The sequence below is a fragment of the Mobula birostris genome, chromosome 20, assembly GCF_030028105.1.
Source record: "Mobula birostris isolate sMobBir1 chromosome 20, sMobBir1.hap1, whole genome shotgun sequence".
Lineage (NCBI taxonomy): Eukaryota > Metazoa > Chordata > Chondrichthyes > Myliobatiformes > Myliobatidae > Mobula > Mobula birostris.
Window position 1 is genome coordinate 42,961,621 of NC_092389.1, and position 12,555 is coordinate 42,974,175.

The 12,555-nt window shown below is 39.2% G+C and overlaps 1 protein-coding gene across 7 annotated transcripts in view; it reads left to right on the top strand.

Annotated features, from left to right (window-relative positions):
* Positions 1 to 12,555, top strand: part of LOC140185152 (neural cell adhesion molecule 1-like) — a 722,060-nt gene that overhangs the window by 626,119 nt on the left and 83,386 nt on the right. Inside the window, exon 17 of one of the 7 annotated variants that reach the window (XM_072238532.1) lies at positions 2,513 to 3,552. The exons of 5 other annotated variants lie outside the window; for them this stretch is intronic. In XM_072238532.1, coding sequence (XP_072094633.1) covers positions 2,513 to 2,607 — 95 coding nt within the window. In that variant the 3' untranslated portion in view covers positions 2,608 to 3,552. Of the gene's footprint in view, positions 1 to 2,512; positions 3,553 to 12,555 lie in introns of those variants that run through there. One more of the 7 variants, XM_072238537.1, reaches the window with a different exon arrangement.

Genomic DNA, 12,555 nt, shown 5'->3' on the forward strand with positions numbered 1-12,555 from the left:
TGTGACAATTAAAGCTAATCTTTATGTGACTGTAATTCTCATCTTTAGACAGAATGTAATAACTGCAACATGTAACAAGCAATGGCACATTCATGGAAACAAAACCATATGACACATGCTTTTGCACATACCAGTAAATTCAGCTGCAATACGATGGCTTGATGATACCACAATTTTGAATTGGGAAAAGTACCACTAAATGAAAGCTTCTCATATTAAAATAACAAGCTTCCCAGTACATCTGCACAGTTGGTCACTTATGTTCCCAAGTTTATCTTCCTTTGTTCAGTGAAGACCAGGGCTAGAGATACAGCATTGGGACAGGACTACAACATTGCACTACTTGCCTCTGATTGGTTATTCATAAAAACTTCAAGGAGGTGGTGGGTAAATACCAGGTGGAGATATAGGAATACTTAGTGGATATGAGAAAAGAGCAGCGAAGTGAGGTTAATTGGATAGTGCTTCCAAAGAGATTTCTAGAACAACTGACTGGACTGCTTTGCTGTGTATTTCAATTATTTGTAATAGAACATAGTACAGTACAGCATAGCACGAGGCCTAATTTGGTCCATGATATTGTTCTGAATTCATGTTCTGAATCATACCCAATCCTTTCTGCCTACACAATGCTCCTCCACTTTCTCCACATTCAAATGCCTATATGCATCTAATGTATCTGCCTCCACCACCACTCCTGGCAGCACATTCTAGGCACCCACCACTCATTGTGTAAAAAACTTGTCCTGCACATCTCTGAACTTACCCCCTTTCACCATAAATATGTGCCCTTCAATATTAGACACTTCATTTGTGGGAAAAACATACTGGTTGTCCACTCTGTCTCAGCTTCTCATAATATCATAAACCTTGTTAGGTCTCACCTCAGCCTCTGCAGTTCCAGAGAAACAACGCAAACACGAGGAATTCTGCAGATGCTGGAAATTCAAGCAACGCACATCAAAGTTGCTGGTGAACGCAGCAGGCCAGGCAGCATCTCTAGGAAGAGGTACAGTCGACAGAGTCCTGCCGAAGGAGCTCGACCTGAAACGTCGACTGTACCTCTTCCTAGAGATGCTGCCTGGCCTGCTGCGTTCACCAGCAACTTTGATGTGTATTCCAAAGAAACAACCCTATTTTGTCCAACCTTTCCTTTGAGCTAGACATCATCCTGGTAAACCTCTTCTACACCTGTTCCAGAGCCACCACATCTTTCCTATAATGGGGCAGCCAGAAGTACAAAGAAGAGTACAGTACAGGAACAGGCCATTCGGCCCACAATGTTGTGCCAAACCAGCTAAAAATACAAATCAAAAAAATGCAAGCACTACAAACACCAATACTCCAGCTGCGGCCTAACTAGTGTTTTATAAATCTGCAACATAACAGCTGCATAGCAGAGACTACAGCAGAATACCTTCCCAATTTGATTTACGTTCATTAAATTAACAAAATAAGAGCAATTAATATTTTTTACTAAAAGGAGGAAATGTAACTCTATGCTGGTAGAAATAACTTTCCTTGCTGGGTTAAAAACGTTGAAATGTGTAATATGCTACCGTGTCATTTTTCCATTGTTAAGTTGCTTTCATATGATGACAGTATCAGTGATAAACACTCTCTTGACTCACTTCATGAGGGTCACTAGTGATTAAATGGGGCCAGTAAATATTTCAGCTAATCTGTTGGCTGTATTCTGGAGTTTAGTGCAGGTGTTCCCAACCTGGAGACCATCGACCCCTCAGTTAATGGTGGGGTTCATGACATAAAAAACGGTTGGGAACCCCTGCTTTAGTGGTTTGTTGAACTGACAACTGATGGGGATGCAGCAGAGTGCGAAAGTCTGCATGTTGAGCTCTGGTGCTAACCGGCCTCTGACATCATTGAAGCAATTACCTCTACCAGCAGCTTTCAGCATGGGTGCAGGACTGCTTTTCAATGCAACAGTTGTCCATCATTTAACTGAATGCAGCTAATATTTGCCAGTCCAGCAAAACATTCATTCCTAATCCTTTCTTTCCAACCTTGTTGCTGCTTTGGTTGTCCTACACTGAGACTACCTTTTCTTTCGGCTCCATCTTGTACATCATATGGTCATTTCCATTCTCCCAACCCAGTTTGACACCCTTTAACCTGTAACCATGATATATAATCTTTGACTTCAGTGTATTTTTCATTTCTGCTTTAAAATTAAGCATACTTACATTTTTTATGTTACACAAATATTTCTCTAATCTGTTTTATTTCAATTTAACATTTGTGTACACAATTTATTTTAAATTCCTGTTACTTTTGTGTTTGTATTTATGACTTTTTCCTCTCTCTCTCTCCCCCCCCCTCTCTCCCCCCCCTCTCTCTCTCTCCCCCCTCCCCTTACCCCATCCCTTTTCCTTCCTCCCTATCTCACACCTGTCTGTTTCCACTTACGTATTTCTATCATCCTTGTATTTTCTCTGAACCCTTTAATGTCTACTGGTCACCTTGTTTCACCAACTCGTTTTGCGGTCCTTAGATGGAAATGCTTCAGCAACTTTGGGTGGCTCATCCATTTCATACACAGTCTTCTCATTACTCTTTCCTGCTGTTTTGGTTGTTCTGATGTCGTAGACCTTTGTAAAGGCATGCTGTTTCTCTCTCTACCCACCCCACCCCCACCCAGAGAACTCAACTCATATTTTCAATTTGTACGTTTGTGTCCCAACCAGAAACAAAATTGTATCATTTTTATTCAGAACAAAAGAAGTTGTTTTATGAATTATTGTGCTTTGCACACTTGTTTAATTTGTTCAAAGATTGCTGATTTCTCTGTCGATGGCAATTTCTGTTGACTAGCAATTCTGATCCTTTCTGTTGCAAGGTTCTGTTATTCTCCATCACTTCATTTGCCAGTTTATTTCTTTTTCTATTTCTACACCTTCCCTCTCTCCACCATCCAACAATCATTAATGTATCTTGACAGCCTGATGACTGGGACCAGGGCTGGAAGGAATTAGCAACTATATGTTTGTAAAATAAACAAAAATCACTTTAAATATTGCATCTGCAACAGCTACAAAGGAATTTTCAACAAAAAGTTATTGCCAATTTAAAACTTAATTGATAAAAAGATTAAGTGCCATTTTTGACAAGAACCTAGTTCCAGGACTGATAACTAGATAACTTTTGCAGTATTTTGCCAATTAATATTTGAGTGTTACTGCAAGCACATGCAGACAAGGCTTATTTCAGTGCATAGCTTGGTTAAGTATGTTTTAATTCTATACCAGTCTGCTAGTATGTATACAGGAAGGTCCTGGAAGTGTCATGTATAGATCATCGCTCTAAGTTCTATTTTCCTCTTAGTTGCCTGTAAGCAAGTTAATGTAAGTTCTTAAGCTCTGGCTAGAATTGCCTTAAATTTTGAGACTCTAATTTGATCATACTTTTTAACAGATGTTTTTAAACAAGTGTCAATTATAACCAAGGTTTATGGAGGCAGTGTTAAGATTTGCTGAACCTGCACCACTGACTAAATTCTATTTCCTTAAATAAACAGTTTTCATGAACAAAAATTTAGTTATTTTATATGCTTTTTTATTTATTATGTTTCATAATTAATGACTATGTAGCTGAGAATTATATTTTTCATTAAAACACAACACAGATTAAAGCAATCTTGTGTAGAGATCTTTTAATTGTGCAATCTTTGGCAGCATCTGAAAAATATTGTAAATTTCTGCTTACAAAATGGAATTAGGTTGTTCCTGCAAAAGATTTAGAATAGGGGTTCTCAACCTAGGGTCCATGGACCCCTGGGTTAACAATAGAGGTCCATAGCATAAAAAAGCTTGGGAACTCCTGACTTAGACAGTCAAAGGAAAAATTTATTCTGCCTTGAAATGTTAATTTTATGTTTCTACTGCTGAATAAATCTTTCATCATAATTAATAGATTACATGGATCATAGTCAACACAAAATATTAATTTGTAATGCATTCAGAAATGTACTCATGTCTGGATGTTTATCATTATAAACAGAGTCTGCCTTATTTCTACTTGAGGTATGTGGCTAGTACCTGTCGCGTACTGTTCAGGTAGGTCTTCTAATAGACAATAACAAACTACAACAGATTCAAAGTGGATCAATTTATAGACGTGTTTATTACTCGCAAGGGAAGGTACACCTCCATATGTTAAATTGTTGGAAGGTAGCTTCAATCTTAGAGCTCAGAACAAACTATTTTACTTTTACAGAGACCAGTAATTCATCATCTTCATGTCTTTGAGGTTGTTTCATCCCATACTGGCCTTTCTTCCTTATCTGGATCTGTGCATCTCTTCTTTGAATCAGTCCATTTGTTTTTTTTAGGCTTATCCCCCCATGACAGTTGTGTCCTCTTTTTCTCTGTTGTCAAAACACTACCTGCCATAAACATACATCCTGATATAAAGCACATTCTGCTTGCAAGCTAAACATTTCAACAAACAGCAAAGCACTCTGGGATCACACAGGTTCCATTTTGTCACATCACATTTTACAAAAGTTATACATTCACGAAGACTTCAGGGTTATAGATAAATTTCCACATAACTTTTATAACTTTATTTTGTTGACTAAAATTTCCTGTACTTGTATATTTCTGCAATAAAACAAATGGTAATCACTTCAAAACTAAGCTAAGCCTAACGGATCGGAATGATATCACAGTTTTCATTGTAAAAATGTGTAATTATATATATAACTAATGTTTGTTTTCACAATGCATGAGCTTCTTTGATGGAAAATTAATTGTTGAGGAAATTGAAATGGGTGCTTTTCGAATTGGCTGAAATTAAGTTGGCTCAGTCCAACCAAATTGCCTGCTGTACTGTTGCCAGAGAATATCCACATGTTGCTTTTGGCACTGGTACGAATTCTGAATGATTCGGTACTCTGCCACAGAACGGTCAGTAATTGAGTGGTTGACTCCCTTTTAATTATTCAATGTGAGCTGTATCCAGCTGGATGTTTGACTATTACCAGGCAGGAATCAATGTTGTTAACTAAGATGGAACACACTAGTACTAACGGCATTTCCATTAGGGGATATCCATGCCTGAATGAAAATTAAATCTGGATTTGGCACGCAAAATTTTGTTAAATAATTGTGCTGGTTTATACAAAGCCAAAAGACCATAAGATATAAGAACAGAAGTAAGCCATTCAGCCTATCGAGTCTGTTCTGCCATTCAGTCATGGGCTGATCCAATTCTTCCGGTCATCCCCATTCCCCTGCCTTCTCCCCATACCTTTTGATGCCCTGGCTAATCAAGAACCTATATATCTCTGCCTTAAATGCACCCAATGACTTGGCCTCCACAGCCACTCGTGGCAACAAATTCCACAGATTTATCACCCTCTTGACTAAAGTAATTTCTCCGCATATCTGTTCTATATGGACGTCCTTCAATCCTGAAGTCATGCCCTCTTGACCTAGACTCCCCTACCATGGAAAATAATTTTGCCATATCTCATCTGTTCAGGCCAATTAAGTACAGAATGATTTTTTTGTGTGTGAAATGGGTAACTGTGGATTGAGGTCTATAGAATATACACTCAGTGACCAATTTATAAGGTACACCTGTGCACCAACTCATCAATACAATTATCTAATTAGCCAATCATATGGCAGCAACTCATTTTAGAAAAAACATGCAGACATGGTCAAGGGGTTCATTTGTTGTACAGACCAAACATCAGAATGGGGAAGAAATGTGATCTAAGTGACTTTGAACATGGAATGATTGTTGGTGGTAGATAGGATGGTTTGAGTATCTCAGGAACTTCTGATCTGCTGGGATTTTCACGCCAAACTTTAGAGTCTACAGAGAATGGTGTGAAAAACAAAAAAAAATCCAGTGAGTAACACATATCAAAGTTGCTGGTGAACGCAGCAAGCCAAGCAGCATCTGTAGGAAGAGGTGCAGTCGACGTTTCAGGCCGAGACCCTTCGTCAGGACTAATCCAGTGAGTGGCAGTTCTGTGGGTGAAAACACTTCGTTAATGAGAGAGGTCAGAAGAGAATGACTACACTGGTTCAAGATGGCAGGAAGGTGACAGTAACTCAAATAACCACATATTACAACAGTGGTGTGCAGAAGAGCATCCCTGAATGCACAGCACATAAAATCTTGAAGTAGATGGGGACAGCAGCTTAAGACCGCAAACATACACTCAGTGGCCACTTTAAAGCACAGAGGTATCTGATAGCATAGAAACTGAGTATATACTTACAGATTTAAAAAATTATGTTAGCATAGCAATTGCTGTGTGATCAGTGCCTGTCATCATAATTGATGATGTGGATCATATCATAAATAAGTATTTATTGGAAATATGTTCAGAACCTTGGCACAGTGGATGAGAATATGGGAGAATAGATTGGACTTGGTACATGATGAGTGTAAATGGGTCTTCAATGGGATATGTGGACTGAATGATCCTTTTCCAGTCTTCTTGACTCCATCAAAAGGACTGCAGCAGTCCAAAGGAAGAGTGTTCAATGTCATCTTCTTAAACACAACTCGGGATGGACAATAAATGCCTAAATCCCAGAACAAGGATAATGAGAAAACGTAATGAGGAATCATCACTGATGCCGCAGCTCAGGTAAAGTTCCTGAGAACTAGTTGAAAGCATTTTACTTATTTATTTATTTAGAGATCCAGCCCAATGAGCCCGTGCAGCCCAACAATCACCAATTTAATCCTAGCCTAATTACAGGAGAATCTACAATGACCAATTAACCTACTAACTGGTACATCTTTGGACTGGGAGGAAACTGGAGCACCCAGAAGAAACCTACGTGGTCAGGGGGAGAATGTACATGGTGCCAGAATTGAACTCTGAACTCTGGAATGCCCCAAGTTGTAATAGTGTCACACTAACCACTGCACTACTGTGTCATTATTTAGACTCCAAGGCATACAGTACAGAAAGTTACCCTGTGTTTCTTCAAGTTCTCATGTGTAATGTTTTATCTTCTGTGTCCTTTATATCAAAAGATTCAAAAGTATATTTATTATTAAAGTATGTATGCAGTAAGCAACCCTGAGATTCGACTTCCCACAGACAGTCACAAAACAGGGATGCACCATGGAACCTATTCAAAGAAAGAATCAAATACCCAGCGCACAAAAAAGAACAAATCATGCAATCGTCAAACAATAAGTGAAAAGAAAGCCCACAGAATATAAAGCATCAAACTGTGGAGTCCTTGAAACAGTCTAGAAATGTTCAGTTTAGTTCAGTTCAGTCCAAATTAGCGTTGTGTCGTTCGTTGACTGCTGGCCTCAGAGTCAGGCCGCCTCAATCAAAATCAGACAAAAGAGCAATAAAAACAGGAGTAACCAGAAACTAGAAACACATGTAACATGATGCTGTCACTATGTTCCTTTTGACAGTATAGGCATCTATAATGTGGTGATGCAGGAGGTAAATTATCTGATTAATAATTTTAATACAATGCAGCATCCTCGGTTCGAACCCCATCACTGTAGCTCTGAAATTCAGTTAAGAATTTTGAAGAAAGAAATCAGAATATGATGTTAACTTGTTATTTTGCAGCAGCAGTTCAGTGCAAAGGCATAAAATTGCTATAAATTACTAAAATAAACAGAGCAAAAGGCGAAGTAGTATCCATGGGTTGATGGACCATTCAGAAATCTGATGGGAAGAAGCTGTTCCTATATCTAGAGTATGAGTCTTCAGGTTCCTGTACCGCCTCCTTGATGGTAATAGTGATAAGACAGCACAACCTGGATGGTGAGGATCTTTAATGAAAGGAAAATTTAAAGTCAGTGCAGTACATAAAAAATCTCTATACATCACAATAAGAAATATATATAAATTAATAAATGAAAAAGGAAAGCAAAATGGTGATGAAGTCTTCATGGGTTCATAGACCATTCAGAATTCTGAAGTTGGAGGAGAAGAAGCTGTTTCTAATTCATTCACACATACAGACAGGTGAACAACCCCAGGACAAGCTGCCTCCAGTCCTTGTCCCGGGACTCCCAGACTTGCTGACATCAGGCCTGCAACATCCATTCCCAGACTCGGCCTTTGTGCCTCTACCTCCAGACTTTCTGAGCTCTCCACCATTCCCTGGTGATTTATTTCTTCTCTCTTCCCATTCTCCTGTCATTGCTGTCTGAAAAAAGTTTGCACATCTTCTCCGTGACCAAGTGGGTTTCCTCTGGGTGCTCTGTTTCCTCCCACATTCCAAAGACGTGTGTTTAGAGTTAGTGATTGGTGGGCATGCTATGTTGGTGCCAGAAGTGTGATGATATTTGTGGCTACTCAGCACAATCCTTGCTCAGTTGATTTGATGCAAACGACACATTTCATTGTATGTTTCGATGTACATGTGACAAACATGGCTAACCTTTAATTTGTTACTGCAGAAATGAGTTGTACATTTTCTCACGCCATACCATTAACCATAACTTTGCACACTATACCCTTAGTAGCCTCCTTAGGTCAGCTTTGCAGTCTTGCTTCCCACTCTTCTTGGAGTCATCAGAAAACGTAGTAGCTGTATCATCAGCAGATTCATCCAGGTTTTTTGCATAAATTTGGAGGCACCGTTGGGAAGGACGTGCAGGACCCTTAAGGTCCCACACAGTCCATTTCAGGAACAGTTATTTCCACCAGGCTCCTGAACCAGTGTAGGAAACGTTACTCACCTCACCACTGAACGGATTCCACAACCTACAGACTCACTTTCAAGGACTCTACAACTCATGTTCTCAGTATTTATTTTTTTAATTGTGTAATTTGTCTTTTTTTGCACATTGGTTGACAACAGTCTTTGATTATGTATAGTTTTCCACAAATTCTATTGTATTTTTAATTTCCTGTAATTGTCTGCAAGAAAATGAATCTCAAGGTAGTATATGTACTTTAATAATAAACTTACTTTGAACTTTGACTTTATTTTCTTGTATTTGCACAGTTTGTCTTCTTTGTCCATCTTTATGTGTATTTTTGTTTGTATGTCTTTGTTCAACTGTCAATGTCTGCAAGAAAATAATTCTCAGAGTAGTATATGGTGACATACATACTTTGATAATAAATTTGATTTGAACTTCGAACCTGCTGGTAGAGAACCTAAGGCTCCTATGCTCCCTCCCAAAGGCAGCAGCAAAAAGAGAGCATGGTTTAGGGGTTCTTGGAAGATGCTTTCTTGTGGCAGTGCTCCTCATAAATATGCTCAGTGGCTTTTCCATGCACTCAAGACTCTCTGCAGCATTTTCATAAAAGAACAATAAAAATACTAATTAAGTCAACTCATTCCCTTGTGCCATCCAGGTGCCGGCACTGATGGTTCTTCCTGCTAAAATATTGACTTTCTAATTGAGTTATGGTGCACCCGTTTTTGTTTTCACTTAGCAGTTGATGGTACACAGGAGGCAGTCTATTGACAACAATGACATTATTAATTTATTGCTGCCTGCGGTACATGTCGGAACATAATGTGAAAGTGAGTTACAAGGCTTTCTTTTAAATAAGTGGTTCAGGTAATGTCATGAAGAAAAGAGGCAAGGTGGCTTATGAATGCTGTCAGTCTCTTACATTGAATTACAGACTTCAGATAAAGGTCATATTTGTTTCTTCCTTATTTTTGATTGTACTTTAAAATCATGTTTTTGTCAAACCAGAAAACAGGCTCTTTGGCTGAACTTTTTCATGCTACGGTGCCTTTCTAAGCTACTCCCATTTGGCCCATATCCCTGTAAACTTTTCCTACCTCTGAACTGGGGGAAAGGGGGTGTAGCGTGAAAACATAATGGCTATCACAATGCTTTACAGTTACAGCAGTTAGGCCAGCCTTAAATCGGAGATTGTTGGGCGGTGCAGCTCGAAGGTCTGGAAGGGCCTATTCTGCGTTGTATCTCAATAAATAAAAAAACTTCTCCAAGTGACTTTTAAATGTTATTTTACCTGCAGTAACATCAGTTATAAAATGTTGGACTGATGAAAACAAGATAGAATAATATTGAGTCATGATTCATCAGCTAAACAAATACAGTAGGTCATCTTCTGAGAATCATCAGGGTGTGTCAGTGCTGACGTCCCAGGAAATATCCTTTCATAATCTATGCTATGGCCATACCTGATGCATTTTTAACTTATCACTTTTGTCATGTCGATTCTGTGCTAACTTTAGTGTACAAGTTGTCAATAGCACTTACAACATTCCAAGGACATAAGAAACGGGGACAGGAGATTAAAGCTCAAAGTACATTTATTTTCAATGTATATGTCACCATATACTACCCTGAGATAAGTTTTCTTGCAGGCACTCACAGTAGAACAAATACAATAGAATCAATGAAAAGTTACAAATAAAATACAAAAAATTGTAATAAAAATTAAAATTATGTGACAAAATACAAAAAATATAAATAAACAAGCAAACCGAAGTTATCCACGCTGGTTCAGGAGCCTGGCAGTATACTGGTAATAACATTCATAGAATCATGGCTAATCCACTCTTGGCTTCTGCACTGCTTTCCTCTGCTCTCTCATCCACATCCTTTGATTCTCTTGTAGTGCAAATGTCCGCCTATCTGCATCTTGAATATATTCAGTAGCTCCACCTCCACACCTATCTGGAGTGGGGAATTCCAAAGATTCTTGACCCTCTCAGAGAAAAAATTACTTTTCATCTTCTGAATTAAATGGGCAAACCCTTGTAATGATGCTGAGGCTCCTGGTTCTAGATATCTCCATGAGGGGAAGCATCTCAGCATCCAACCCATAAGTTCCCCTCAGAATCTTGCACATTTCAGTTTGATTACCAGATAACCTGTTTTCAGTTTTTTTGAAGAGAACTTTATTAAGCATGGGAAAGAACCTTGTTATCTCCCAATACCCTGATCTTACTTGATGGCAGAATGGAAACAATTCAGGCTTTAGGTCAGAGGCAGGGATTTGGCTACAATCCTACATGGCTATGGCAAAGTAACAGGGATATTTTAAAATTGGTAGTGTCTTTTCAGGATTGTACTTGAGGCATAGTAATCTCCAGAAGTGGGGATCTTTGCTATTGATTGTTGTGGTCTAGAACATCTGGTCAACAGAGATGCATACATTAGGATGCTCTTTATCAATTACAGCTCAGCATTTAACACATCACCCCTCAAAACTAATCAGTAAACTCCAAGTCCTGGGCCTCAATACCCCCTTGTGCAATTGGATCCTGCATTTCCTCACTTGTCAGTTCAGATTGGCAAAAACGTCTACTCCACAATCTCTATCAGCACAGGAGCACCGCAGGGTTGTGTGCTTAGGCCCCTGCTCTACTCGCTTTACACCTATGACTGTGTGGCTAAGCACAGCTCCAACACCATTTACAAGTTTGCTGATGACACCACTGTTGAGGGCTGCATCAGAGGGGGTGATGAATCAGTACACAGGAGGGAGAATGAAGTGGTGTAATAGCAACAACTTCTCACTCAATGTCAATAAAACCAAGTAACTGATGGTAGACTTCAGAAGAGGGAAACCAGAGATCCATAAGCCAGTACTTATCAGAGGATCAGAGGTGGAGATGGTCAGTAACTTTAAATTCCTGGGTGTCACTATCTCAGAGAACCTGTCCTGGGCCCATCATATAAGTGTAATTGCAAAGAAAGCACAACAGAGCCTGTACTTCCTCAGGAGTCTGCGGAGGTTTGGCATGTCATTGAAAACCTTGACAGACTTGTATAGATGTGTGGTGGAAAGTATACTGACTGGCTGCATTACCACCTGGTATGGGAACACCAATGCCTCAGATCAGAAACTCCTACAAAAGATAGTGGATTTGGCCCAGTACATCACGGGTAAAACCCTCCGAACCATTGATAATGTCTACATGAAGCATTACCATAGAAAAGCAGCATCAAAGATCCTCACCACCCAGGCCATGCTCCTTTCTCACTGCTGCCATCAGGTAGAAGGTACAAGAGCCTCAGGACTCACACCACCAGGTTCAAGAACAGTTACTACCCCTCAATCATCAGGCTCTTGAACAAAAGGGGACAGCTACAGTCATTTAAGGACTCCGTTATATTGTTATTTCATGCTCATTATTTATTGTTTTTTTATATCTGCATTTTCAGTTTGTTTACAGTTCCTGATGTTTACAGTTTGCAGTTACTGTTCTATAGATTTGCTAAGTATGCCCAGAGGAGAAAGAATCTCAGGGTTGTACGTGGTGACATTTATGTACTCTGATAATAAATTTTACTTTGAACTTTGGTTTGGCACAACATTGTGGGCTGTAGGGCCTTTTCCTGTGCGGTTCTATATTATATATTCAATGGCGTCATTATTGCCATCTCTGAATGAACGTGTGGACACGATAATTTAAATGTGATTACTAAAAGAACCATGGTCTGTCTATTCTATGTTGAATAGTTTTGTTTTTCACCACAGACAAGTGAGTGAGGTACATGATGGAATTCTCTCCATTCACCAAGAGGGGTTCAGTTGCAACAACTCACAATAAGCTTCACACAGTCTGAGACTAAATAGCCAACAGGAGC